At 38.5% G+C, this 24,713-nt stretch overlaps 1 protein-coding gene across 3 annotated transcripts in view; it reads left to right on the top strand.

The window, feature by feature from the left end:
* The window catches only part of LOC135079808 (E3 ubiquitin-protein ligase Nedd-4), a 49,238-nt gene that overhangs the window by 9,660 nt on the left and 14,865 nt on the right, over positions 1-24,713 (top strand). For 2 of the 3 annotated variants that reach the window (XM_063974417.1, XM_063974419.1), the window contains exons 3-16: positions 1,833-1,914; positions 2,247-2,285; positions 2,696-2,865; positions 5,263-5,407; positions 8,484-8,552; positions 9,748-9,869; positions 11,755-11,878; positions 14,336-15,019; positions 16,911-16,992; positions 18,039-18,137; positions 20,058-20,183; positions 20,664-20,788; positions 21,249-21,390; positions 23,406-23,615. In XM_063974417.1, the coding sequence (XP_063830487.1) occupies positions 1,833-1,914; positions 2,247-2,285; positions 2,696-2,865; positions 5,263-5,407; positions 8,484-8,552; positions 9,748-9,869; positions 11,755-11,878; positions 14,336-15,019; positions 16,911-16,992; positions 18,039-18,137; positions 20,058-20,183; positions 20,664-20,788; positions 21,249-21,390; positions 23,406-23,615 (2,219 nt within the window). The remainder of the gene's footprint in view (positions 1-1,832; positions 1,915-2,246; positions 2,286-2,695; positions 2,866-5,262; positions 5,408-8,483; positions 8,553-9,747; positions 9,870-11,754; positions 11,879-14,335; positions 15,020-16,910; positions 16,993-18,038; positions 18,138-20,057; positions 20,184-20,663; positions 20,789-21,248; positions 21,391-23,405; positions 23,616-24,713) is intronic. The other variant, XM_063974418.1, reaches the window with a different exon arrangement.

Raw genomic sequence — 24,713 nt, 5'->3', positions numbered from 1 at the left:
TTAACGTCTGTAACTAATAAGCAGGCAGATATACATACCATTTCTGAATAATTTTGGTATAGAGCTAGATGGCATCTAAGAGATTGTCAGGCTGTTATCGCAAATTCAATCTGGGAATGAAATAAGATGAATGTTTGTATGAGGAACCCAATTCCTCATGGTATATTTGTTGCGGTCAAAGTGATAAATGTGAAAATTATGAATAATCGCCGGTTATTATGAATAATTACCGCATGATTTGGTAAATGTGATTAATATGAGATCATTTATGTGTGTATAAAACTAAATAGGCGGCTTAGGGGTGGCCCAAGGGCCACCCCCGCCGCACCTTAACCTATTTTTCACTTTAAATCAAAACAATATGTTATGGGCTTTATGGCAAAGTAATGTTACGCAAGAAACAGTCGAAACTCATTATGCCAAATTATATTAATATATGACATCAAAACATTTAAAATGTGTGGCTGTACACAAGCACTATACATGAGCCATTGTTCTTTTATGATATTTCATAGTACTAAGGTTACATTATTAAATAATCACTGATAAATGTAATTCATTTATTACTTTTACCTCAACTGTCGGTAATTATTATTCATAATAACCGGCGATTATTCATAATTTTCAACCGTAACATATTCATGGTTATTTTAAATACTTATTAATTGACAACCTGTATAGTTCTTGAATGCTATCCGACATAATGGGATGGTAAACAAACCCCCTAGGGATATTACAACGACGAACAATGGCACATTTGTCAATTGATGATATTATATTGTTCATCTAGCCTTTGTTGTGACGAGGAAATAAGCGCGTTTATTATAGGTTAACTATAGGTAAAGTAACTCTATAGTTAAATAACAACTATCATTAGATAGTAATAAAGTTATTTTTATCATACTAGATAAGATGATAAAATATTGAGGCTTAAACCATTGCTTAAACTGTGTTAAAGTTTCTAGAATTGATTTTATTAAATTAAGTTTCTTCTTCAACGATGATTTTATGTTTGCCACGGGATTGTGATATTCGCGATGTCATTTTAAAATTTGGCTCGATACCTATTATGCCAATGAGAAACAAGGAAATAATTAAGCTTATTTAACATTTAATAAATTCACCGTTTTCCTTAAAATAATTTGCACGACCATTTTCCGAGTTGTTGTTGAAAGTCTATCTTTAGTATAATTTATTCATTTTAGGGAAAAGTTTTTAACCGACTTCAAAAAAAGGAGGAGGTTCTCAATACGACTGTATTTTTTTTTAAATTTATAGAAGACTAAAAAAACTAGTGATTTTTCAAAATCTCATTCAAATCCTTGCAGTGTTGTAAACTTTCTGTACCTTAACGAAAAATGCAGTTACGAGTACATACATACTTTTATCGCAGTAATTAATGAACTTAACTGGTGTAGATCTTGTTGCTAATTAAATAAGAGATAATCGTAATCCTAGATAGCGACAATAGCTCTTATGATGTCGGTGTCGGACCTTCCGAATCGAGATCTGAGAAACACTAACTCCGCCGCCGCTGGATTATTGTGGTCAACCCACCGTAAAACAAGCATTTTTAGCTTACCACGAAGACTTAACGAGGCTATTCAAGACCCGTTTAGGCGGGTTTTAGAATCGCTCTGACCGCTCGCTGATCGTCGGCGCTGACAGATCAATATGTATGTAATTGAAGGAAACGTTCCTGAGTGACGCTGATCGCTCGGCGCCGCGCCGACGCTTCATACATTTCGGCTGTCAGCGCTGACGGTCAGCGTGACTAATCAGCCTTAGGGATATATTATAAACTGTCAATAATTGGTTCATTTTGTTCGCAGCGACCCGTATGTGCGAGTGGAGCTTCAAAAGGCCGACGGTGACGTCACCATCGAGACGTTCCTCACCAAGACCAAGAAAAAGGTATTTATTGATGCCAAGTATGCCAACAAACATCCAACACTCGACACCGGCCTTGAATGCACCAGTTGTTAATGATAACATATTGATTTGCACTTGGCCGGCTTAAGCAGGTGTTTTAAAGTTAAACGAAATACATATTATTAACGCAGGAAATAGGTATTTTAAAATTTGTTTAAATTAAAATTAAGTTGTCGTATTTGGCAACAATTTTTAGAATGCGCTGTCCGCTGCTTAATTAAAATTATAGTTTGTTTTATGTTAAAAATACAAATGATTATTGCTATGATGACAAATATGATTTATTTTTTAAAATGATATTTAAATGTTTTCAGACATTGAACCCAGTATGGAATCAGGAGTTTGTATTCCGGGTAAGTAATTGAATCTGATATCTGACTGGCATTACCTACAGATAGGGGACTTCCCTTAGAGACCACCTACTTAGTGTGAACACAGTGGACTTGCACAATATTGTTTAATCTATAAATTGGCTGACAATTTATGTATCAAGAGGAGATTTACACCTACGATTGTTATTCTTAATGTTAGGTTAAAGTAAACCAATCACAGCTTGTGCTAGAGTTTCAACCGACTTCTTGAGCTTAAATCCAAACTTATGTCATTGTGTAAACACCATGGCATCTTATGTAGCATTTATAGTGGTTATTTTGCAATACAAATATATGTTTTGTTTGATAGACTATACATCTGTCACAAATATCCTTGCTTTTAGTAGAAAGATGACATTGAGTATGTTCTTGACGTATTTACTTATACACAGGTGCGCCCCCAAGAGCACAAGCTCCTCATCCAAGTGTTCGACGAGAACCGCCTGACCAGGGATGACTTCCTGGGCATGGTGGAGATCCCCCTGGCCAGTGTCCCTGCCGAAAGCGCCGCCTCCGCCCGCCCCAACGTCGTTAAGTACTCGTTGCGTCCTCGCAGGTCTGTGTAAGTAATGGGCTAAGCATGCCGTGGAGTTTTTTTTTCTTTCGCAACTGTGTGGCTTTGGTTGCACCCTTTAGTAAGTGGTTTTTGTATTTGAAGTACAGGACCGAGAGTAGTACCTTGTAGGACCCATTTATAATGTAGGACCCAAAATAGTCCCCTGGGGTATCCCGAATATAATTTTTATTATGACCGCGTCGATTTGTACCTATCCTATTCCACATTTTGGTTTTATCATGCGACATGCCTATTCCACATTTAAGTTAGATAACTCCTTTAAAAATGTAAGCAACTAAAAAACGGAGAAATCTAAGAATTCGCATATTTTGCTTCTTTTAGTTACCGTATCGTATTTATCATACATAATGATAATGTAAATTAACGCTTCAGTGTGATTTAGTTTTGGACACAGTAAGCATTGATCGCACATCTTTTATTTTTTTTGATAACTTCTTACTGATTCTATCTTTCTGACAGATATAGAAACCAGATTTATGTATTTCTGTTTCTCAATGATTTACAAAAAATGGCTTTCGATAGTGTTCTCGTTAGTTTTATCAATTTAGGATCAATAAATGATTCGATATCTTAAATCTTTATAAGTTTACACGTTTTAAGTGAAACTAAAATAATTATACTGGTAAATTGAAACCTAACGCTTTTTTACATTAAGTTACTGATTAATATTTCATATTTTGCTACCATCTTCACCAAACTGGGATTTGAAGAGCCTACAAGAGTCTGGAATTTAGACTTGCAGTATTATTAGTACCTACTTTGATGTTGTGTGTATCTATCAGTATTTAGATTTGCTGTGTGTGATATCTTTTAATTGGTTTTGTGTGATACTTATCTTAGGATATATTAACAAATCTATTAATAAGTCAAAGCTTCTCTTTCATTTAATAATTTATTAATTAGGGAAATATCATTTTTGCTGTTTAAATAATAATGCAAGAATCATCTTTCTAATTTAAATTGTATAATAATATGAGGGAACTTACTTCTACTAATAAAATTTGAAAGAAATCCTTATATGGTTGTTACAATTTATGCTTCCATAGGTTAAGCTAATGCAAACCATCTAATAATACATTAATTAAACTCAATAACCATCAATGGTGGACATTTATCATCAATTTACTATCCCATAATGTAGAATAATAGCTTGTTTTCTCCCATAAACATGATCAGTTCATTGAATCTCCACCGGTTACAGCCAAATGACGTCCACTGCTGGACAAAGGTCTCCCCCAAGGATATCCACGACGACCGGTCCTGCCGCATGGAGGTTCTTCCCGCGACCTTAACCAGATCGTCGGTTCACCTAGTAGGAGGCCTGCCCACGTTACGTCTTCCGGCCCGTGGTCGCCCCTCGAGAACTTTCCAGCCCCACTGCTTGAACACAACCCTCTCCGATTTACCAGAGGCTAGGGATTTGACCTTCGCTCTTTCACTTGCTGGCCAGACGCGTAATGGTGGCCTCACATAAAGATACGGTTGAAAATGAAATTATTTTTCATAGACCTTAAACTTTCAAATGATCGCCAACCATTCCAGTGCACGGTCTCGAGTAGGCGGCTACATACAGATGTACCATATTTTCCCTTAGTCGCCTCTCATCCATGGAAAGTGTGATCGTATTGTACTCTCCCGGGACCTTACGTATCATATATCCGTAAACGAACTAAAGTTGCTGACATAGCCCGACGGATTAGCAAGCTGAAGTGGCAATGGGCAGGGCATATAGTACGCAGAACTGACGGCCGATGGGGCAGCAAGGTTCTGGAATGGAGGCCGCGTACCGGAAAACGCAGCGTGGGACGTCCACCTACAAGGTGGACTGACGACATCGTAAAGGTAGCAGGGAAGCGCTGGATGCAGGCTGCTACCAATCGATCAACGTGGAAAGCATTAGGGGAGGCCTATGTTCAGCAGTGGACGTCCTATGGCTGAAATGATGATGATGATGATGATGATGATGATGATGATGATGATGATAATGATGATGATGATGATGATGACCTTACGTAATGTCATGAAAGCTCCTATGATTCCATCCCTAAGTCCCTAAGTGGTCTTATTCTACTTTGCCGTAACCAAACATCTAAACGTACCATGAAAAGCCTACATTAGTGGTATAAATGTTTCGTTAACCATTTCAGCGCACGGTCCCGCGTGCGCGGCTACATAGAAGTGTACCACGCGCTAGTGGGTCTACATATTCAAGAACTGTATTGCGTATAAAACAAAATTGTGACATGCATAAAAAATACAAATTTGACAGATAAAAAAGTGGCCAGTAAAAACGCGTGTCGTTATTGCGCTCCGCACCACGTAGGTTTCATTTCGGCTCGAACACCTACATTAGTGGTATAAATGTTTCGTTAACCATTCCAGCGCTCGGTCCCGGGTCCGCGGCTACATAGAAGTGTACCACGCACTAGTGGGCCGCGTGGGCGAGACGGGCACCGAGGAGCAGCCCACGCCGCCCGATGACTGGGAACTCGTCGACCCCGCCCCACAGGTGGGCAACGTGCAGCCGGTGAGTGGGACATTTTAAACTTTCGCGTTCCATTTCAACTAAAATAGTAAGACACGGGTCTTAGCGCCACATTTATTAATGTGTTACATTATACAGTGTGAGTCACGTTAAAGTGTACATATGAAAATAGATGAAACTAGACCTATTTTTATCGACAAAAAAGAGGTCAAAAAATTTTTTATACATTTTTTTTTCTTCCAATTACTTATTGTAAAGAAAACGTAATAACTTTTAATCCAAGCGGTATATCCTGATAAAATAAAAACAGTAATAATGCTAAATAACAGGCGATACTAAAAAAATACATAAAATACACAAAAAAGGCCAAAAAATAATAAAAATGAAACTTTTTGAAAAAAATCTGCTTTTAAATTCGTGTTTTTTTGGTTATTTGATAAATTTCTCCAAAAAATGCCCCTATAACCGGTGGTTTTTATTACTTTGTATTATTTTCTATCATATTACCTTCGTAAAACCAAAAATCGCATGTCTCTATCCCTATCACAACGTTGGCAATAATCGTTTGAACTAAGTCTCTCCGGGCGCGCCATTCAACGCTTCGTTAACAACGAAACTGAAAATGGCTCTAGATTTGTAATTTTGATAAAGACAAGTTAGATTTCAAATAAAAACCAAAGATTTCGGAGTAAAATAAGCATTTTAGTTAAAATTAAAATTGTCTCTACCTGTAGCGGAGAATAATGTTGTGGCAGGCCTTTGTTCAAACGATCATAGCAAATGTTGTGATAGGGATAGAGACATGCGATTTTTATTTTACGAAGATAATACGATAGAGAATAATACAAAGTAATAAAAACCACCTATTATAGGGGCATTTTTTTGAGAAATTTATCAAATAACCAAAAAAATACGAATTTTTAAGCCGATTTTTTTCAAAAAGTATCATTTTTTATTATTTGTTGGCATTTTCTGGGTATTTTATGTGTTTTTTTTTAGTATCGCCTGTTATTTAGCATTATTACTGTTTTTATTTTATCAGGATATACCTCTTAGTTTAAAAGTTATTACGTTTTCTTTACGAGAAGTATTTGTAAGAAAAAAAATTCTATAAAAAATTTAAAAGAAATCTCAAAAAAAAATTTACCTCTTTTTTGTCGATAAAAATAGGTCTACTTTCACATATTTTCATATGTACACTTTAACGTGACTCACACTGTATACTCACGGCTGCTATGCTGCAGCCGAAAAGTGTATTCTATGTGTCTTACTATTTGAGTGGGACATTGTTTTGTAAAACTTTAACCACACCAACGCGTGTTACGCGCGGCGCGATTAAAGGCCAATGACAGGTCGCGCGACTTATGACAGTTCACGCGTTCGATCTCGCCGGCGATGGCGATCTGCACGCGTTGGTGTGGTTGAAGCATGAGTAGTGTGGATTATAAGGCACTTTTGTGACTGTTTTGGGTATTGAAATATCATAATATTTGAGATTTATAAGCTTCTATGAAAAAAAGACAAATCTTTAAAGATCGTACCTTTGGTTTGGTCATCCGCACGTTACGTGTGCTAAAGGATTTGCTACCCTGGATGCGTTCTGTGGTCAGCAGTCTTGTCAAAGTGAACGCAACCTGTATAGTTTATTAAAAACATTGTCGGTCTCTATACATTTTGTATTGATGCGATCTGACAGTGCGGGTATGAGCAAAGAACGCAAACCTCGCCACTGACAGATTGCCTTGTCACGACCGCTGACAGTCTTTCTCGAACCTTTGATCGACAGCCCTGACTGACAGTGTTGTTCATACGCATCATTCACTTTGACCTGACCGCAGAACGAATCCAATGTGGCAAATCCTTTAGCACATGTAACGTGCGAATATACGTGGTATGATCGAGACTAAGGCTGAGTTGCACCACCTAACTTTGACCGTAACTATAACGATAACTGGACATTTTGACAGATTTTTGACGTTTGTTAAAGTTAAAGTGAGATGGAGCAACCCAGCCTTATGTCCTTCAACTGATTCAATGACGTTTAATGATGGTCACAGGTAAGTTAAACATGACAATGTTTATGCCTAAATGATATTTTGGAAGTAATCATGTAGTCGGGCTTAGTCTGTAGAACAATAAAACGGTATTACAGTTATCATTACTTATCGTTAGATATGTATCTCAATCGACTAGAGGCTGCTTATCGTTTAGATATTGAATTGGAGGCCCAACTAGACCTACTATAGTCTGGTCTGTGAGCACTTAGAATTTTGTCCAATGACCCCAAGCTAACCATCCTTATCGCTCGCACACTCACTGCGGGCTCCCGTCGCACAGTCGCGACAGCAATATTCTTTACGCGTGAGCGATATGGATGGGTAGCTTGGGGTCATTGGACAAAATTCTACGTGTTCACTGACCGGGCTTTAGTAGGTCTCCGAATACAAACGTGTCTAAAAACCTACATGATGAATCTTACCCAGCTCAAGTCGTGCCTCGTGAAATATTTGTGTGAAATTTTCTCCTTTGCCATGTCCAAAAAGTAGTTAAATGTGCCATTATCAGCTTCTCATAATTTATATTGTCCAAACGCTTGCATTGTAGATAATGCCTCTGATGACAATCACTTGCATTCTGCTTTCATAGCGATATGCGCGCTGAGTCATCGTTACAGTAGCTTTACCCGACTGCGCAAGGAGGGTAATGTAGTAATGTTTGCACATTGTTGGGTACTGAGGGCCTAGTGTGAGTTTTCATCAAAAACGCTCACTAGTGAGCGCGTCAAAAATGACATTAGGCCTAGGCGCAGACCATCGATTTTTCGTCGGCCGATAGTTTAGTCGGGCAGCTGATCAGTATGGGCATGTATGGAAGTGCGCACATTACACCGATTTGATTCGCCGATTCTTCATACAAATTAAAATCGGGCCCAACTATCGGCCAACTAAAAATCGGTGGTCTGCGCTGCGCCTAGTCTCTAAATGTATGACGGATTGTACAGCGCCCCTAGCGGGAAACGTTCAAAAACTAAAATATTCATACATTTTTAAACGCGCTCTTTAGTGAGCGCGTATGATGTAAATTCACACTCAGCCCACTGAGCATAGTTTGGCATTAGGCGGCGACGGTCCCGTCGGGCGCGGGCGCAGACTGGGAGCTCATCGACCCGGCCGAAGTCGCGCATGTCGTATGTCCACTTTTATTTTACGCTTCTGCTTAACTTTCAAATCAGTGTTAAAGCCCGGTCCGTGAGCACGTAGAATTTTGTCCAATGACCCCTAGCTACCCATTCTTATCATCATCAATCATCATCAACAGCCCTTTACAGTCCACTGCTGGACTATGAGCCTCCTCCACTATAGTGGAGGGTTTTGCCATAATCTCCACGCTAGGCAGGCGGGTTGGAGATCGCAGTTTAAAAGATTGATGTTTTTCAGAGAGCGCTGCTGCCCATTCTCTGTTTGATGTGTAGTCCCTAAGTCGCCTCTTACGACACCTGCGGGAAGAGTAGGGGTTGGTGACAAATGTATTCTACTCTGCCGTCACCACACGGCTTTATTACCCATTCTTATCGCTCGCGCGTAATTGCACCCGCAGTGAGTGTGCGAGCGCGATAGCAACATAATTACGCGCGAGCGATAAGGATGGGTATTGGGTAGCTTGGGGTCATTGGACAAAATTCTACGTGCTCACGGACCAGACTATAGCCGCAATGCATTCTCGTATCTGTCGCTTTGGGTTATGATCCATTTTAAGATATGAAATCTGAGATGTCAAAACAGATTGATATCTTTTTGTGGGAAATATTTACATTGCTATGGCGCGTGCGTGAGGCGTGCATTGTGCAAGTCGTGCGTGGCATGTCAATCAAAGATGTATTGCATATTCCTATCTCTTTCACTTCCCAGCATAAGAGATAGGGACGAATACATTGCGATATGTTTAAATTATTGTTTAGTAATGTCCATTATGCAAACTTTTCTTTTTTTGGGGTTTTTCTGGGTTTATGTTTGTTTTGCCAATATGTTGTATGCTTTGCTTGTATCGATAGAATAGAAAATTAGGCCATAACAAAACATGGCCAAAACATCAAAATAGGACAATCTTTTGTCAAGCCGATTTAGGACACGTAAGGTAGACGGCTAAACATGATAAGTAGTTGCAATATGTACTATTTTGGGATCTAAATGCTATAGTTTGATGTGTTGGCAATTTTACGAGCATGCATGTTGTGCATGCAATTCGGAACTTATCGTGAATTTGGTTTTTCCCGAACTTGCGCTATACAAAGGAATGCAGGAATGATTGTCATTCGGTACAGACTGGTTAACCTTATAATAGATCCACTATAGGTGTTGACCAGCTTTGATTGTTTGTTGCAGACCATCGGTGGGGACCCGCTACCGCCGGGCTGGGAGGAGCGGCAGGACGCCAACGGACGCACGTACTACGTCAACCACAACGAGCGCTCCACACAGTGGGAGCGGCCCAACATCAATCTCACGTGAGTGTCGAAGTAACTTCAAACTTGCAACTACCCCATGTAGGTAGTTGCATTTTTTAAAAATTTTAAATAATGCTTGGACATTTTACACTGCGCTTCTAGTCCGAAACTAAGCAAAGCTTGTACTATGGGTACTAGACAACGGATATAAACATACTAAAATCCTTTGTTTTTTGTAAATACATACTTATTATACATAGAAAACACCCAGTCCAATACAAACAAATATGTTCATGCACACAAATGTTTGTACTGTGCGGGAATCGAACCCGCTACCTCCGGAATAGTAGTCCGTTTCGAACCACTACACCAAACGGCCGACAAAACATTGTCGTCTGGCAACACATCAAATTGAACACAGTGTTGGCTAATGCCAACTCACTGTTTCAAACTTTAAATTACTGTGTAGGGGAGACCGAGGAAAGTTGTAACAGAGGAGAGCTCTCAACAGCGGACTTAACTAAAAAACTTTTTTAAAATAAGTTAAAAAAAATCGACAATGCCACAACTCTCCACTGTTACAACTCACCTCGGTCTCCCCTACACCTGTCTTCTGCTGAATATAGGCCTCTATGCCTACGAATTACAACGCTTACATCTTTGTGTGTTTCACATAGAAAAGAAATAAGTACATGTAACAAAGCCTTCTGTATAGTATGAGATGGACATCTCACTGAACTAAATACAACGCCTGAGAACATTTTTTTATTAGTAAGTGTTGCTGAAGTACAGTTCAATGCCTTTGCAGATTTAAATTAATTTCTAGGCAGAACTTTCCCTAGCAAACGGCCGATATTTGCCTCTACTTTTATAGCAGTCAGCTGCTATCTTATCTGTCACAGTGGACGATATCATTAGTGTTGACGAGGCGGCCGCCACGACAGGCGATGAGGGTCGATTTGTTTAGACGGGCTATTAAAAGAAAGTGTTGCAATGGGTGAGTCATTCATTAAATAAATGTCTTTAAAGTTGTACTCGGCGAAAGTGTTTTTGTTTTTGGGCATCCCACTGTCAGTAGTATGTGTAAAATGACAAGTTATTAGCGATAAGTGTAAATGGATAAACAAAACTCTATGGCAACGAATAATAACTACACGTGTCATGTATTAAACTCTGCGGAATTTCATATTCTTTAAAGAAGTATTCTAGTGATGCTACAGTTTAATAATATGTGGAATAATGTCCTGTTTTGACATTCATTTTAATAAGTTGTTACGTGTCTACGTAACAAAAATATGACCTGATTATTTTATTGTATTCACATTTTTTTTATCAAGCATTTTGTTTACGTTTCTTATCGAAAAATGTTATTGATGATGTTGAGGTAGCGTGAGACAATACGCTCAATACTCAACTGCGTATTGTGTACGTCACACTAATATTTTTAATACCATCATCATGATGACTTTCATTGTTTTCAAACCATTTCTGTGCTATGTCAATTTGAATCCACGTTCGCCTAATGTCCAATTCTTAAGTAGTAAACAACGTTATTTATGATGAGCCATGCTAAAAAGATTGTTTTGATATATCTAAAGCGTTTGACCTTGTAATATTAAGCAATTAATAATTAGAAAAACCATTACCATAAACTAATTAGAAAAAATAATGATAATGTTTAGTGTAGTCTTTAATAATTGCAAAACTTTAGCTTAGGCTGCCTGGTTTTTTATTTAACAATGAGCATTCGAGTCTTCAGAAGTGCCTCTTACCACAAGTGTGTCGCAGGGATCAATGTCGGGACCGTTGTTATTCCATCTCATTTTATTATTGTTTTATTGAATCTTTGTGCGATGTCAGCTTGACACTAGTGTGTAGTTGTGATAGATGCAACAAAAATGTGCTCTCCTGGTGTGTAATAAGGGTTATATTTCCGTACCCTCAGACGTAACATGAGCACGGAGTCGCAGGCGGAGCGTATGGAGACAGCGGTGACGGAGTTCCAGCGCCGCTTCCACATTTCCGCCGACGAGGCCGCCAACAGTGCGCAAGCTGCCGACCAGAGACAGGTAACTTAACACCAACGCGATAGGGTTCAATATCGAATGTGCACCGTCCTAGACACTGATGCGATAGGGTTCAAAGTCGAACGGACAACTAGATTAGGCTCGATTTATTTCTACTTAGTTTCGACGGTTTTATCTTGAAGCGACGATATTTATTTACACTAATTTCTTCCGGGATCGGATTTACTCAACCTTCACTGATTGGGTTTTTATTTTCGATTACAATGAGAAAAAAAGGATAGACGTGTGTTGAAGTCAATCGCTGACCGCAAAGTGCAGTTTCCCTTGCACTGCAGTTGCGGTCTAAGGCTTTTAACTCTTTATCTTAATACGAGGCAAAATGAACAATCAGGAATTAAGCTATATTTATTCATCTGGCAACAAAAATATTTTGTCGAAAACGATAGAATTATCACTTGAAAGATTGACAAGCGGGGCTGGAACCCAATCAAATAGGAATATCTATGTCCCTTCAACTCTCTATACAATTTTACCGTAACATGTTTGTCGATGTTGCACATTGAGTTAACATTGTTGCCAGATGAATCACTTGTCAATAAACAATCGACAAGGGCCCATTTTATAGAACCTATTTTTGTCACACACAAAGTCAGTTCTTTTTCAATAAATAATTGAATTTTCTTTCGTAACTTTAGTGCATTTTCTTCGCATCATAGCGTTGTTTATTAAGTGTAAAATGCATGTTTCTAGATTTTTTTACATTTCTAATGAACAAGTTTGAGTTGCATGCTTACCGATGGAGTATTTCAATATTCTCTAGAAACAGTATGAGGTACAAGATTCGATTTCAGGATGCATCAAGCATGAGCTTCAGCAACAAGATCTAACTTAAACATTCATACCTTCCATTCAAAATTTGTTAAGGGCTAAAGCACACAATGGACGATCAATTTGTACTTGTAACTTTCAAGTCATAATAATCAAAGAGTTCCCGTTAAAAGTGGTATTTTCTAAGTAGTATCTAGTTAATTAATAGTTTCTGCTTGAGAAACGCAAATTTGTAGATGAATTCCTGACCTGATATTAATTTAAATTTACCTGGAATTACGCAAATAAATAAATTTGATTTGATTTGATAAATTCAGATTACTCATTTATGTTTCAAAAATAAATAATCGATGGTCAGTAAATCCAAGAGAGGATGAATAATTCCACTGTGTGCATGACCCCTTTATACTAAATTTGATCACTAGTAAAACACATTTCTTAAAAATATACATTAACATTTCTTTCGTGTACTCACTGGTTCTATATTTTTATAAAGAACCCGATAGCACTGCTTCACGCGAGCCACTAAAAATACTTCAAGTTGTTATAAAATTTCTAAAGTTCTAATGGCGCTTATAAGCAATAATGATCTAATAAACTAAAAATAACTAATAGTTAAATGCCTAATATATCTTTTCCTTAGTTTTAAATTTAATATTTCGAAACACAAAATTGCATGTCGCTCACAAGCTGCTTTGAAATGTTTTTTTTTCTTGCATGATCGTTTTTAGATAGATAAGCACGTTTGATTCATATAACAAGGTATAAAGGGAAAACTTACCCTTGTTAAGTCATGCTGTCTTTTTCTATTTGTTCAAATGTAAAAGGGACAGCATCACTTTAAAACTGTATTTACTGAATTAATTTGAAATATTTATGTATTCTAATTTTATAAATGTTCATGTTATACTAATAACATTGATTTATGTTATTGTTTGTATCCATAGACAAAATTGTATACTAGTGGAATTAATAAATAATAGAACAGTGAGTACACATTCATACACACACATACTAACGGGCTCACCGGCACAGGGCGCCATAGACTCCATTGTGTTGTCCTCACACCATAGACAATTGCTGCACAGCGCTAGCCATAAGCAATACTTGTCGGACCCGAGGGGTCACATTGCGAACGCTATATTTATGTGTGCAGTGTGCTAACATGTTCTTAAGGCGTAGCCAGGGAGTTTACCCCCCATTTTTATGATTTCTTCAATTATTTCAATATTTTATTGAGGTGAAACATGCTGCATTATATGACAGAAATTTGATAATTTATCATATCATTTTATTATTATGAAAGAAAGAATACTGTTAGTTAAACTAAACATATAACTGGATTTAAAGAAATTGATAGCTTTTTTTAATTTAAGTACTTTTTTAATCGTTTCTGGAAAGTCCCTTTTGTTATAAAGTACCTATGCTTCTTCTCAGCACTGGCCTATTTGTTGTCCTGAAGCAGTGGTAGGGTTAATACTGGGACGTGTAAAAGTGCTTTTTTAAGCCTATTTACAGAAATAAATGAATTTTATGAGTTTTTTTATGAGTTTTATGTTTTTATACCAAAAAAGTCTTTATTTTCTTATATTTCCATATCCCCGGCTATGCCCCGCGCCTAACCTGCACGCGTAAATAGTGCGTATGTAATATTAAATGTAATTCTAACAGGAGGATCTAAGCAATAGGAGCGGCGAGACTAACTCCTCAGACACGCCCTACGCCACGCCCGCGCGCTCGCCCGAGCTGCGAGCGCATAGTATAAGTAACGAAACCGACTGTGATAGTAGTTTAAGGGGAGAGGACGACGACGTAGTGTGTGCTAACGAAACCGCGCGCTCCAACGACGCCCAGGTTGCTCAAGACAGCTGTGATAACGAAGCGAGTACTAGTCAAGTTCCCACTGACACAGCTACAGATAAAGAGGTAGACGCCAATGACGTGCACGACGACGAAACTAAGCAAGACCAAGTTGAAACTCAAGACGATAGTGTGGCAGAAACAAATGGAGCTGAAGAAACAAATGACGTCGTCGTAAACGGAACCGAAACAGAAGCTAGCGAAGTGGAAGCGAACGGAGATGTAGAAACAAGTGAGCATCGCAACGTTCCAGAAACGACGGTAACCGATGAGGTTGAAACAGACGAGCTTCGCGCAGCGGAAACAATTGAAGTTGAGAACGGAGTGGAATCGCAGGAGGGTGGAGATGATTCGAATGAGGATATAGAGATAGTGGACGCGGCGGAGGCCACGGAACAGTCGTTGACGTTCGACGAGAACCACTTCAGCACGCCGGTGGGCGGGCTCAGTCCGCGCGCGCGCCGTCGCACCACCAGCTCCCTGGAAGACTCCGAGGTAAGCGCCGGCACTCGCGGAATGTAAACGCTTTGCGGGCCCATGACACAATGACGTAAGCTGAAAGCAACTTCACAAATACCTTCACACTAAAATATCACAGATCTTTGATTGTGTTTTTTTTTAAGTTTTCCGTGTTTTACAAAAAAAATCCTACTTATTTGAACACTATATTTCTTTGAATTGATGTTCACTATTTATGACACAAAAAAATTTGAATCTATTGTAATACGCCATAAAAAAGAATACAGAATCCAATTATTTCAGCTTGCAAATTGACGGTACGCTACACACCGCATTTAGTAACATGTACAGTCACATACCATAAACACAAGGCTTACAATGCTTCCAGCTTACGCCTTTACTCGGTAATGGCATTTATGTAAAAGGAATAAAGTCGTTTTTACATTCCGCACCGCCGCACGAGCTAGCTTGCCCATGACGGGCCGATTGTCTATGATGGCTTGGTTACACTGGGTCTTCGATCGTTTGGTAGGTTACAGACTTATTTTCTTAAGTCGTGGAACTCGTGTCTGTTTTCTATATTCAATTAATTGTAGCATTCTTAGTAACAAAGACAAAAGAGAAAGTATAATAGAAAAACAAATAAATGAAAATAGGACTGTCAAGGAATCTTAATAATTACATACAAATTGTCAATCCTATTTTACGTCTACGCAAGCTAGATTAGTTTTTTGAATCTAGAAACAGGGGCTCTTCTCCGTAAAAAGATTTCGATATATCGACTCTATTGGTCTCTTTCACTCATCCCAGCATTTCAGGGTGAGCGAGAGAAACAGCTAGGTTCAGATGTATTAAAATTATTTTACGGATTAATCCCTAGGCACATATAACTCGTAAACAGTAGTTATTCGGACGACCCAATGTGAACAGTCAACTCCGAGTGTGAGGTACAACGCTGCTGTGATGTCATTGCTTACGTCACTAACGCATACTAATGCCCAGCGTACAGTAACATGCGGCTCTGTGTGAGTTGTACCGGTTGTCACATTAAACACACTGAAGTCCACCGTCGTCTGGACACTCACTTTTCGATGTCAGGTTCGTAAATGATTTAAAATTATTTGTTTTGAGTGTAGACGTTTGGTTGACTGCCAGTAGAAATATGGTCCAGTATAAATACGCTTAAAATGTCAGATATTTACTAAACTATTAAACTAATTTGCTGGATCATATTTCCACAGATATCGAATTAACTCATTAACGAATTGTCGATGTCACAGATTAATACTGTCTTTCTCACGCAACACCATCCGTCTCGCTTGCGCTCTACATGTTGTGTATACCGTCATCTCATGTATGTACTTTAGTGTCATTTGTTTTGTACAGTTTAGCTTTTAGTATGCTATTGTATGCATTGTAGTTTTAGTTTAGCGGTAGTTGGATTTGTTGAAGTTAGTGTTTGGTTTGTAGATAGTTTGCATTGAGGTTTCAGGATATTGTGACGTCATTAATGTAGATTTTGTGGGAGACAGGATATTCTTAAGTATTTTTCTTGCACTGAGTTGGTGGGTTGCACGTTTTTATTGAGTTACATAACGTTTGTATACGATGTATTGATGAAGTGTTTAGGTAATGTATTAATATTGTGATTTTTTAATAAGATCCTTACAAATTATGCCTCGATTTCCTAAAAATAAACTACAGGTCGTGACACTAAAATAGTTTCTTTCTACAGTCATTTGTTATACTTCTTTGATTGCATAATGAGTAAGGACCTCATCGATAACAAACTCAATTCCTATTATAGTAAAGTTCCAGTTATTTACCATTATGAACCTTATAGTCAAAGAGTTGAATCTTGTTAATACACCCTATCCCACAGTCATAAGGTGTAATTTCAGTTGTGTGATGCGTGCGAGTGTTGTAGGACGAGACTGACGGCTCGACGGAGAGCACACGGAGTAGCAGCACCAGCAGCACCGGTAGCCAAAACCTGCCCAATAGTGACGGTATGTGATATCTTACCTTACCTTGTGATATCGATGAAAAATGGTCGAAAAGCTCTACGGGTACAGTCAGCGTCAAATAGTTCGTGACACCCAAAGTGCTCAAAAAGTTTATAACACAACCTTATTCCAATTACTAGCGGCCGCCCGCGACTTCGTACGCGTGGATCCCGTTTTATCCCCTTCATCTATCTTACGCGGTTTAGATTTTTTCATACAAATGTTTTATCCCGCTAACTCCCGTTTCCGTGGGAATTTTGCAATATCCTGTTGTAACTAAGCTTTAAGTTTACTAAGGTACCTGCATGCCAAATTTCAAGCGTCTAACTTAAGCGGTTTAGATTTTTCATACAAAAGGATTTTCCCGCTAATTCCTGTTCCCGTGGGAATTCCCAAGTATACTATAACCTGCCCAGGAGTATGAAAAATAATTGTACCAAGTTTCGTTAAAATCCGTCGAGTAGTTTTTGTTTCTATAAGGAACATACAGACGGACAGACAGACAGACAGACAGACAAAAATTTTACTGATTGCATTTTTGGCATCAGTATCGATCACTAATCATCCCGTGATAGTTATTTTGAAAATATATTTCATGTACAGAATTGACCTCTCTACAGATTTATTATAAGTATAGATAACAAAGACGTGTTGCAAACTATTTGACGATGACTGTACAAAAGCAAATGTGGGTAACTGGTACGCCCCCTAGCGGCTTTAGGCCCGGTTTCCACCTAAAGGAAAGAGATGCGTTTGAATTTGAATAACCAATCAAATTTCTGAACCGAAGTTGAGCGGAGAGGTGATGTGGAAACGAAGTCTGATTGGTTATTCAAAAAACACATAGGCCTTTAGGGGCGTATCAGTTACCTTCAGTGGCTTTTGTACGAGATATTGCATATTAGCGAAAAGCAGGAAACTTTGTGTACCTACTCGTACGCTCCAAGTCGTTTTTAAATACGAATTCGAATCGAATTGAACGCGAAAGAGATTTAAACAACTTAGAATACCATTTATTTTTACTTATTGTTAATGTAAACTAATTGTAGGGCTACCTCCCGGCTGGACCATGCAGAGGGCGCCTAACGGCAGGATATTCTTCATCGACCACAATCAGAAGACTACCACGTGGATAGATCCGAGGACAGGTACGATTGAAGTATATTTACTCACAAGTTATCTTGTAGGTGGTATTTAATGTGTTAAATATTTTTTTCGCCATTATTATTTACAGTCATTTGGCTAAGCTAACAGAACTTAAATTAAGTTATGTTTCATCGAATAATTTAAATCCTAATCTAATCTTTGCTTAGCAAAATATGACAGGTAAAAACGAAGAACTGAAGAAAGCCTGGAGTCAGCATGAAGACTGAAAAAGAACTAAATATCCAGTGGCTAAATAGCTCCGATGGAAGAGCAGTCGCCCGTCAAGCGAAAAGTCGTGGGTTCGATTCCCGCCCTAGGCCGATTTTTTCAACGTTTTTATAATTAAACTAGCTGACCCGGCGAACTTTGTTCCGCCTTAATGGCAATAAATAAGCAGACTTTTTTTTTAATTTCGAACGGGACAAAAAGTATCCTATGTCCTTCTCCTGGCTCTAAACTACCTCCCTGACAATTTTCAGCTAAATCGATTCAGCCGTTCTTGAGTTATAAGTGGTGTAACTAACACGACTTTCATTTATATATGTTACGGTTAATGTGATAAATTGAAAATTGTTAATAATAACCGGTTATTATGAATAATTACCGACAGTCGCGGTAAAAGTGATAAATTAATCACATTTAACAGTGATTATTTGATAATTCAACCTTAGTACTAACAAATTTCATAAAAGAGAACAAAATCTTGTGTACGTGCTCATGTACAGCCAAACTTTTGAACGTTTTGATATCATATATTAATATAATTTGGCATAATGAGTTTGGAATGTTTCTTGCATAATATTACTTTTCCCTGATGCCTATAACATAATGTTTTGATTTAAAGTGAAAAATAGGTTAAGGTGCGGCGGGGGTGGCCAGCCTTGCTTGAATGTCTGTAATTGCAACACTCAGCGATACACCACTAAAATCAATTAATATCGGCCATGTGGTTTTTGCCGTGACAACAAACACGTGTGTTTTATTTTGAAAAGTATTTTTTTCATTGTTTTCAAGTAACTTTTGACAATACATGTTTAGTTTGTAATTTTGTTAAATTTAATCACAGGGTGTTTCCAATATATTATTTAGAAGCATAAATTAGTGTGGATTACAATTATTTGAAACATTTTTCGGTATTTATAAGCTATATTTTTTACCGATTTTTTAAAAGCACTATCACCTAGTCGGCTAAATTGTACCACATCAAGTTGTATGGAACTTTACCAAAGGATTTTGAAATTTTTTTTAGTAAATCATATTTTGAAGTTTTAATAGCGTAGTTATGTTTGACTAACAATAAATGAAAGCAAAAGACTGGCAAAGTAGATTAGGTACAAGTGTGCGTTACGATAATTGGAATTACAAAACTTGTACTCAAAATCGTGATAACGTGTAAAACAATATCGATTGTCTATGTTATTAACTACTGTTCCTTTTCGTTTCCTAATTTGTTAAGAATGTATCGTATAATATTTTGCCATAGTTTTTTTATAGGCTTGAAATTTATTGAAATCCAATTTAGTAACCCTGTGGTACAAATTATCGAACCGGTTGGCTAAATTGGACCGAAGCTCTGAACTCGTACTTTGTTGATTTGTGCTAAATATACAACAATCATGTTAATTAATACTTATGAAATAGTAAGTTGAATAATGTATCTTTTATTATATACCATGGACATTAGCAATAACAAAAGAAAACTATGAGTAAAATGGGATTGAAAAAAACTGGTCCAAATTAGCGGACTCTCCCTTATATAGATATTATGCTCTCAGTGTCATACAAACGTATCTTCTTGCATATCCCATAGCAGGCAATATGTTTTGAAAAATGATCTTTTTATACTATGACGTCACTGTCCGTGTACGTCTCCACACAAACCAATATGAGTCTTATCCACTAAGCAACAAGGCACGTTTCAGGCTGCGCGTCTCACCTGCCGTCGGCGGCGGCGGCGGCGAGCGCGGAGGCAGACGAGCTTGGCGCTTTGCCGGAGGGCTGGGAGGAGCGCGTGCATACTGACGGGAGGATATTCTTCATAGACCACAGTGAGTACAGTCTCACTAAAGCCCGGTCTGTGAGCACGTAGAATTTTGTCCAATGACCCCAAGCTACCCATCCTTATCGCTCGCGCGTAATTATATTGCTGTCGCGACTGTGCGACGGGCGCCCGCAGTGAGTGTGCGAGCGCGACAGCAACATAATTACGCGCGAGCGATAAGGATGGGTAGCTTGGGGTCATTCGACAAAATTCTACGTGCTCGCAGACCAGACTATAGAGTCAAAGTATTTAATTGAAAGATAATAGTAATGTTTACAATTATGAATTGAACAACTGTATTATTCTGCCATGAGAGCATGGAGATTAAACTTTAAACTCGTAGTAAATCCTTTTTTAGAGTCAAGTTAAATGACTTAAAACGTGTAATTCGTTGGTCGTGAGTCGAGGTTTGTACCAAACAAAGAATTTGTACCTTATCTGAAGGGTTCTAAAGATGCTAATCATTAGTTATTTATATTTTCCTCAGATACACGAACCACCCAATGGGAAGACCCGCGGTTGTCCAACCCACAAATCGCGGGCCCCGCTGTACCGTACTCGCGCGACTACAAACGCAAATATGAGTATCTCAAGAGTCAGCTGCGCAAGCCGGTAAGTCATGCTGCCTCTACATTCAAAGGACTTTAACAGTTCAAGATTGCTAGATATCTTTTTTTTATTTTTTTCATCCACAACGAGGAATCTCTTGGCCTGTATCTCACCTGATGGTAAGTGATGATCAGACCGAAGGTGGAAGCGAGCTTCACCCGGAATCCTCAACCACGGAGGAACTGGCTATCTTACCTCTAACTGCCGGAACACAACAATGCTGTTAACATTGTTGTTATGGCGACAAACTTAGGTAAGATGGTGGTAGCTAGCCAGGCGGACTTAGAACAAGCCCTACCACCAACCAAACCGAACAGAAAAATCTGCCCCCACTGTGAATCGAACCCGGGACCTCTGCGTCTGAAGCAGGTGGTCTTACCACTAGATCAGAGGCGGCTTTGCTGAATACACCCGTGTTTTGGAGAATCTTTCCACGTAAATTACATAAAATCCCATCCCGCAGAGCAACGTGCCCAACAAGTTCGAGATCAAGGTGCGGCGGAACTCGATCCTGGAGGACTCGTACCGCATCATCAGCTCCGTCGTGCGCCTCGACCTGCTCAAGACCAAGCTCTGGGTCGAGTTCGAGTCCGAGGTCGGCCTCGGTGAGTAGCTAGCATAGAGATATACACCACAAAATTTTTATCACCGAAAATTTTTTAACAGCTTATGTAGAAACGTGTGAAATATTTAAAGCAAATGAAAAATAAATGTTTTTCATAAAGTTAATTTTTTTATTAAATTTCCTTTAGTCTGTATTTTACGCGTCACAGCTTTGTCACACCGCTGCTCGCTAGAGTAGTCGTACGCTCTCGCACGTTGCATCGATCTGTCTGTCTCGCTCACGCCTCGACAAAGCTTACAGTGTTATTATTACATACTTAGCTAACTTATACCATTCTGAATTCTAATAAGTGTTACATTATCGTACGTAAATAGTGCTAGCGACGCATGTGTCCATAAATTACCAATTTTAGGAGGAAATTTTGCGTCACTTTATTTAACTTCTTTTTTGCACAAATGGGATCAGTATCAATAACTCATTACCTAGAATTTTTTTTTTCGGTGATAAAAATTTTGTGGTGTAGAGAGATGCCAACCAATTTTTTATTTTTTTATTATAAGTTCTGCAACTTGGCAATCTGTGTTAACACAATAAGCCATTCAGATGAGGTATCTTGATCTTGTCTTGACAGCAGAAGGAATTCCTATGAATCCCTTTCATCTGGTATGCCAACCAATGCGCTGAGTTCGAAACTCAGTGTCGCATTAGAAATTCACACACACAAAGTAATCAAAATATGTGCTCATTATCCACTGCAGTATCAGTACCCAACGTTCGAATAATCTTTGGTACTACGCAAGCTATGTAAACTGTTTACATTATGACGTCGCTGCTGTCATCATTGCTTTCACGAGCAATTTGTTCATTGCTGCGACACCGGCCCTGCCCCCTTGTCACATCTCCCTTTAGTTTCTGTGATCTGTGGTAGCGTGCCTTTTATGTCCTAATCGAATTTGTAACAAATGCAGAAGTTACCTATTTCAAAGGACAGTTGCAGCGCTACTACCGTTCTGTGTTCTGCAGAAGAGAGCAGTGCGGGCCATTTATAACCTTGGACCCCGATTTTCCTTGAAATATTTTTTTAAGGAAATGAACATACTGACTGTAGCTTCACAGTTCATTTATGAAAACCTTTTATATGTTCGCAAAAATATAGAGCAATTCATGAAAAAGGGCGATTTGCATAACTTTAATACAAGAAACAAAAATAAACTTGCCGTTCCAAATTTCAGACTGCATAAGATTGGGAATTCATTTATGGGGAAATGTATTAAATTATTTAATAAATTACCACAAACTGTTGTAGAACTACCCATTCATAAATTCAAAGCACATATTAAAAGTACCTTAATGAAAAAGGGCTACTATAAAGTCGATGATTATTTAAAAGATAAAAATGTTTGGGATGCGTAACTGCCTAGCTCGCATAAATATTATTATAACTATGTATTTTGAAAACCTGTAAACCTTTGAAAAAGAGGCTGACAATAGTGTCTGAGTTTCTTGCGCTGCTTCTTCTCAGCACTGGCCCATTTATTGTCCTGAAGCAGTGGTAGGGTTAATTCTGGGACGTGTAAAAGTGCTTTTTTAAAGCCTACTTACAGAAATAAATGAGTTTTACTGAGTTTTACTGAGTTTTTTACAGCGACAGCTCGGTGACTTAGATGCGGCGACAGGTTGCTTTCATATATTTTGTTCAAAGCTTCGCACACTTCGTCAAAGTTGTGGAGTTGCGATGACAAGCTAATATATGAAATTGTCTAGAATTTATAGGCGTCTAGTCGTCGAGCGGTCGCTGTCGCGTGTTGCCTAGTGTGCGCCTACACTTATTTGAAGACGACAAAAAACTGTATCAAACTAGATGAGAATCAAAACAAAACATCTGAGAGTCTAGAGAGTCCAACCAGTGTAAATAAAAATGAGTAGGTTATTATCTTCATAGAAACGCCCGAGCGCGGTTTGTATGTGAGCGCATTTGTATTTACTCTGGTTCAACTCTCCAAGCACTAGTCCACGAATGCGTGAGCGCTGTTACTAACGGTCAAATTATTTCAGACTACGGCGGCCTGGCGCGCGAGTGGTTCTTCCTGCTGTCCAAGGAGATGTTCAACCCGTACTACGGGTTGTTTGAATACTCGGCCATGGACAACTACACGCTGCAGATCAACCCTAACAGCGGCGTGTGCAACGAGGAGCACCTCAACTACTTCAAGTTCATCGGCCGCGTGGCCGGCATGGCGGTCTACCACGGCAAGCTGCTCGACGGTATGTCTTAAGGCGATTAGTGTCCTCAATCCGCGTGAAATGGTCATTTTGTAAAGCCTACTCCTCTTTTACTGCTGGACAGAAATAGTTAAAAAAAAAATATGTTATACAACAGTTCAAGGACTACATTTGACACGTTTGAATTTTTCCTACGTCTCTTTGTTGTGGATTAAAAAAATAAATACGGGACATCGATTTTTTACTTCAATTCCCTACTCCTCCCAAACGGCTATGTTAATTTTAAAGATTTTTGCACGAATAGATTAAGAATTCTTTAATATTTAAATGACACGTTGCGTTTTTCAATCGAACATTACTTTCATTCATAAATTTTACTTTTGATAAATTCCGAACGTTTTGCTGTTGAGGGGGCCTTCGCGGGGTGCGGGCGGCAGTCGGCCGCTGGCCTTCAGACGGGGAGGTTGTGTTACTCGCTGCAAACTGACATTAGCGATCAAAATGAATTTTTTCTTTGGCTGAGTTGCACCACCTGACGTGACCTAACTTTGACCGTAGCTTTGGCGATAATCGGTGTTTTTTTGTATGGAGTTCGACAGATATTTGACTTTTGTCAAATTTAAAATAAGATGGTGCAACCCAGCCTTTGTTTGACAATATATTTTATGTCAGAGTTGTTCATAGAGTACGTTCAGTCAGACGATACGATTGAATTAAGGCATGCTTGGACGCTATTATCTACCTAAATAGAATCTATTAGTGTAAAAAAATCGACTCCAAACAAACTGCACTAGATAAGTAAAAGTAGAAAATATATTCCGTTATTTATTTACTAGGTCAAATTTATACCATGATTTATATTTCGGTGGCACCACTGGCAGCCTACGGTTTGGTAATTTATGTTTTGGAGTTGGTTTTAATTTTTAGTGAACATTAATTTATTTCATGCTTTTGTTGTTGTTGACCCTGTTGTTGCTACTGAAAGTCGACATTGAGACTATATTTTTTATGTTAAGTGCTGTTATCTATACATATGAAAAAAAGGGTCTTGACAGACAGACGGACGAATAACAGAGTAATCCTATAAGGGTTAAATAATTAGTTGTTTCCTTTTGAGGTTCGGAACCCAAAAATATATGC

This window comes from Ostrinia nubilalis, chromosome 17, assembly GCF_963855985.1.
Source record: "Ostrinia nubilalis chromosome 17, ilOstNubi1.1, whole genome shotgun sequence".
Taxonomy (NCBI): domain Eukaryota; kingdom Metazoa; phylum Arthropoda; class Insecta; order Lepidoptera; family Crambidae; genus Ostrinia; species Ostrinia nubilalis.
This window is presented reverse-complemented; position numbering and strand designations above follow the sequence as displayed.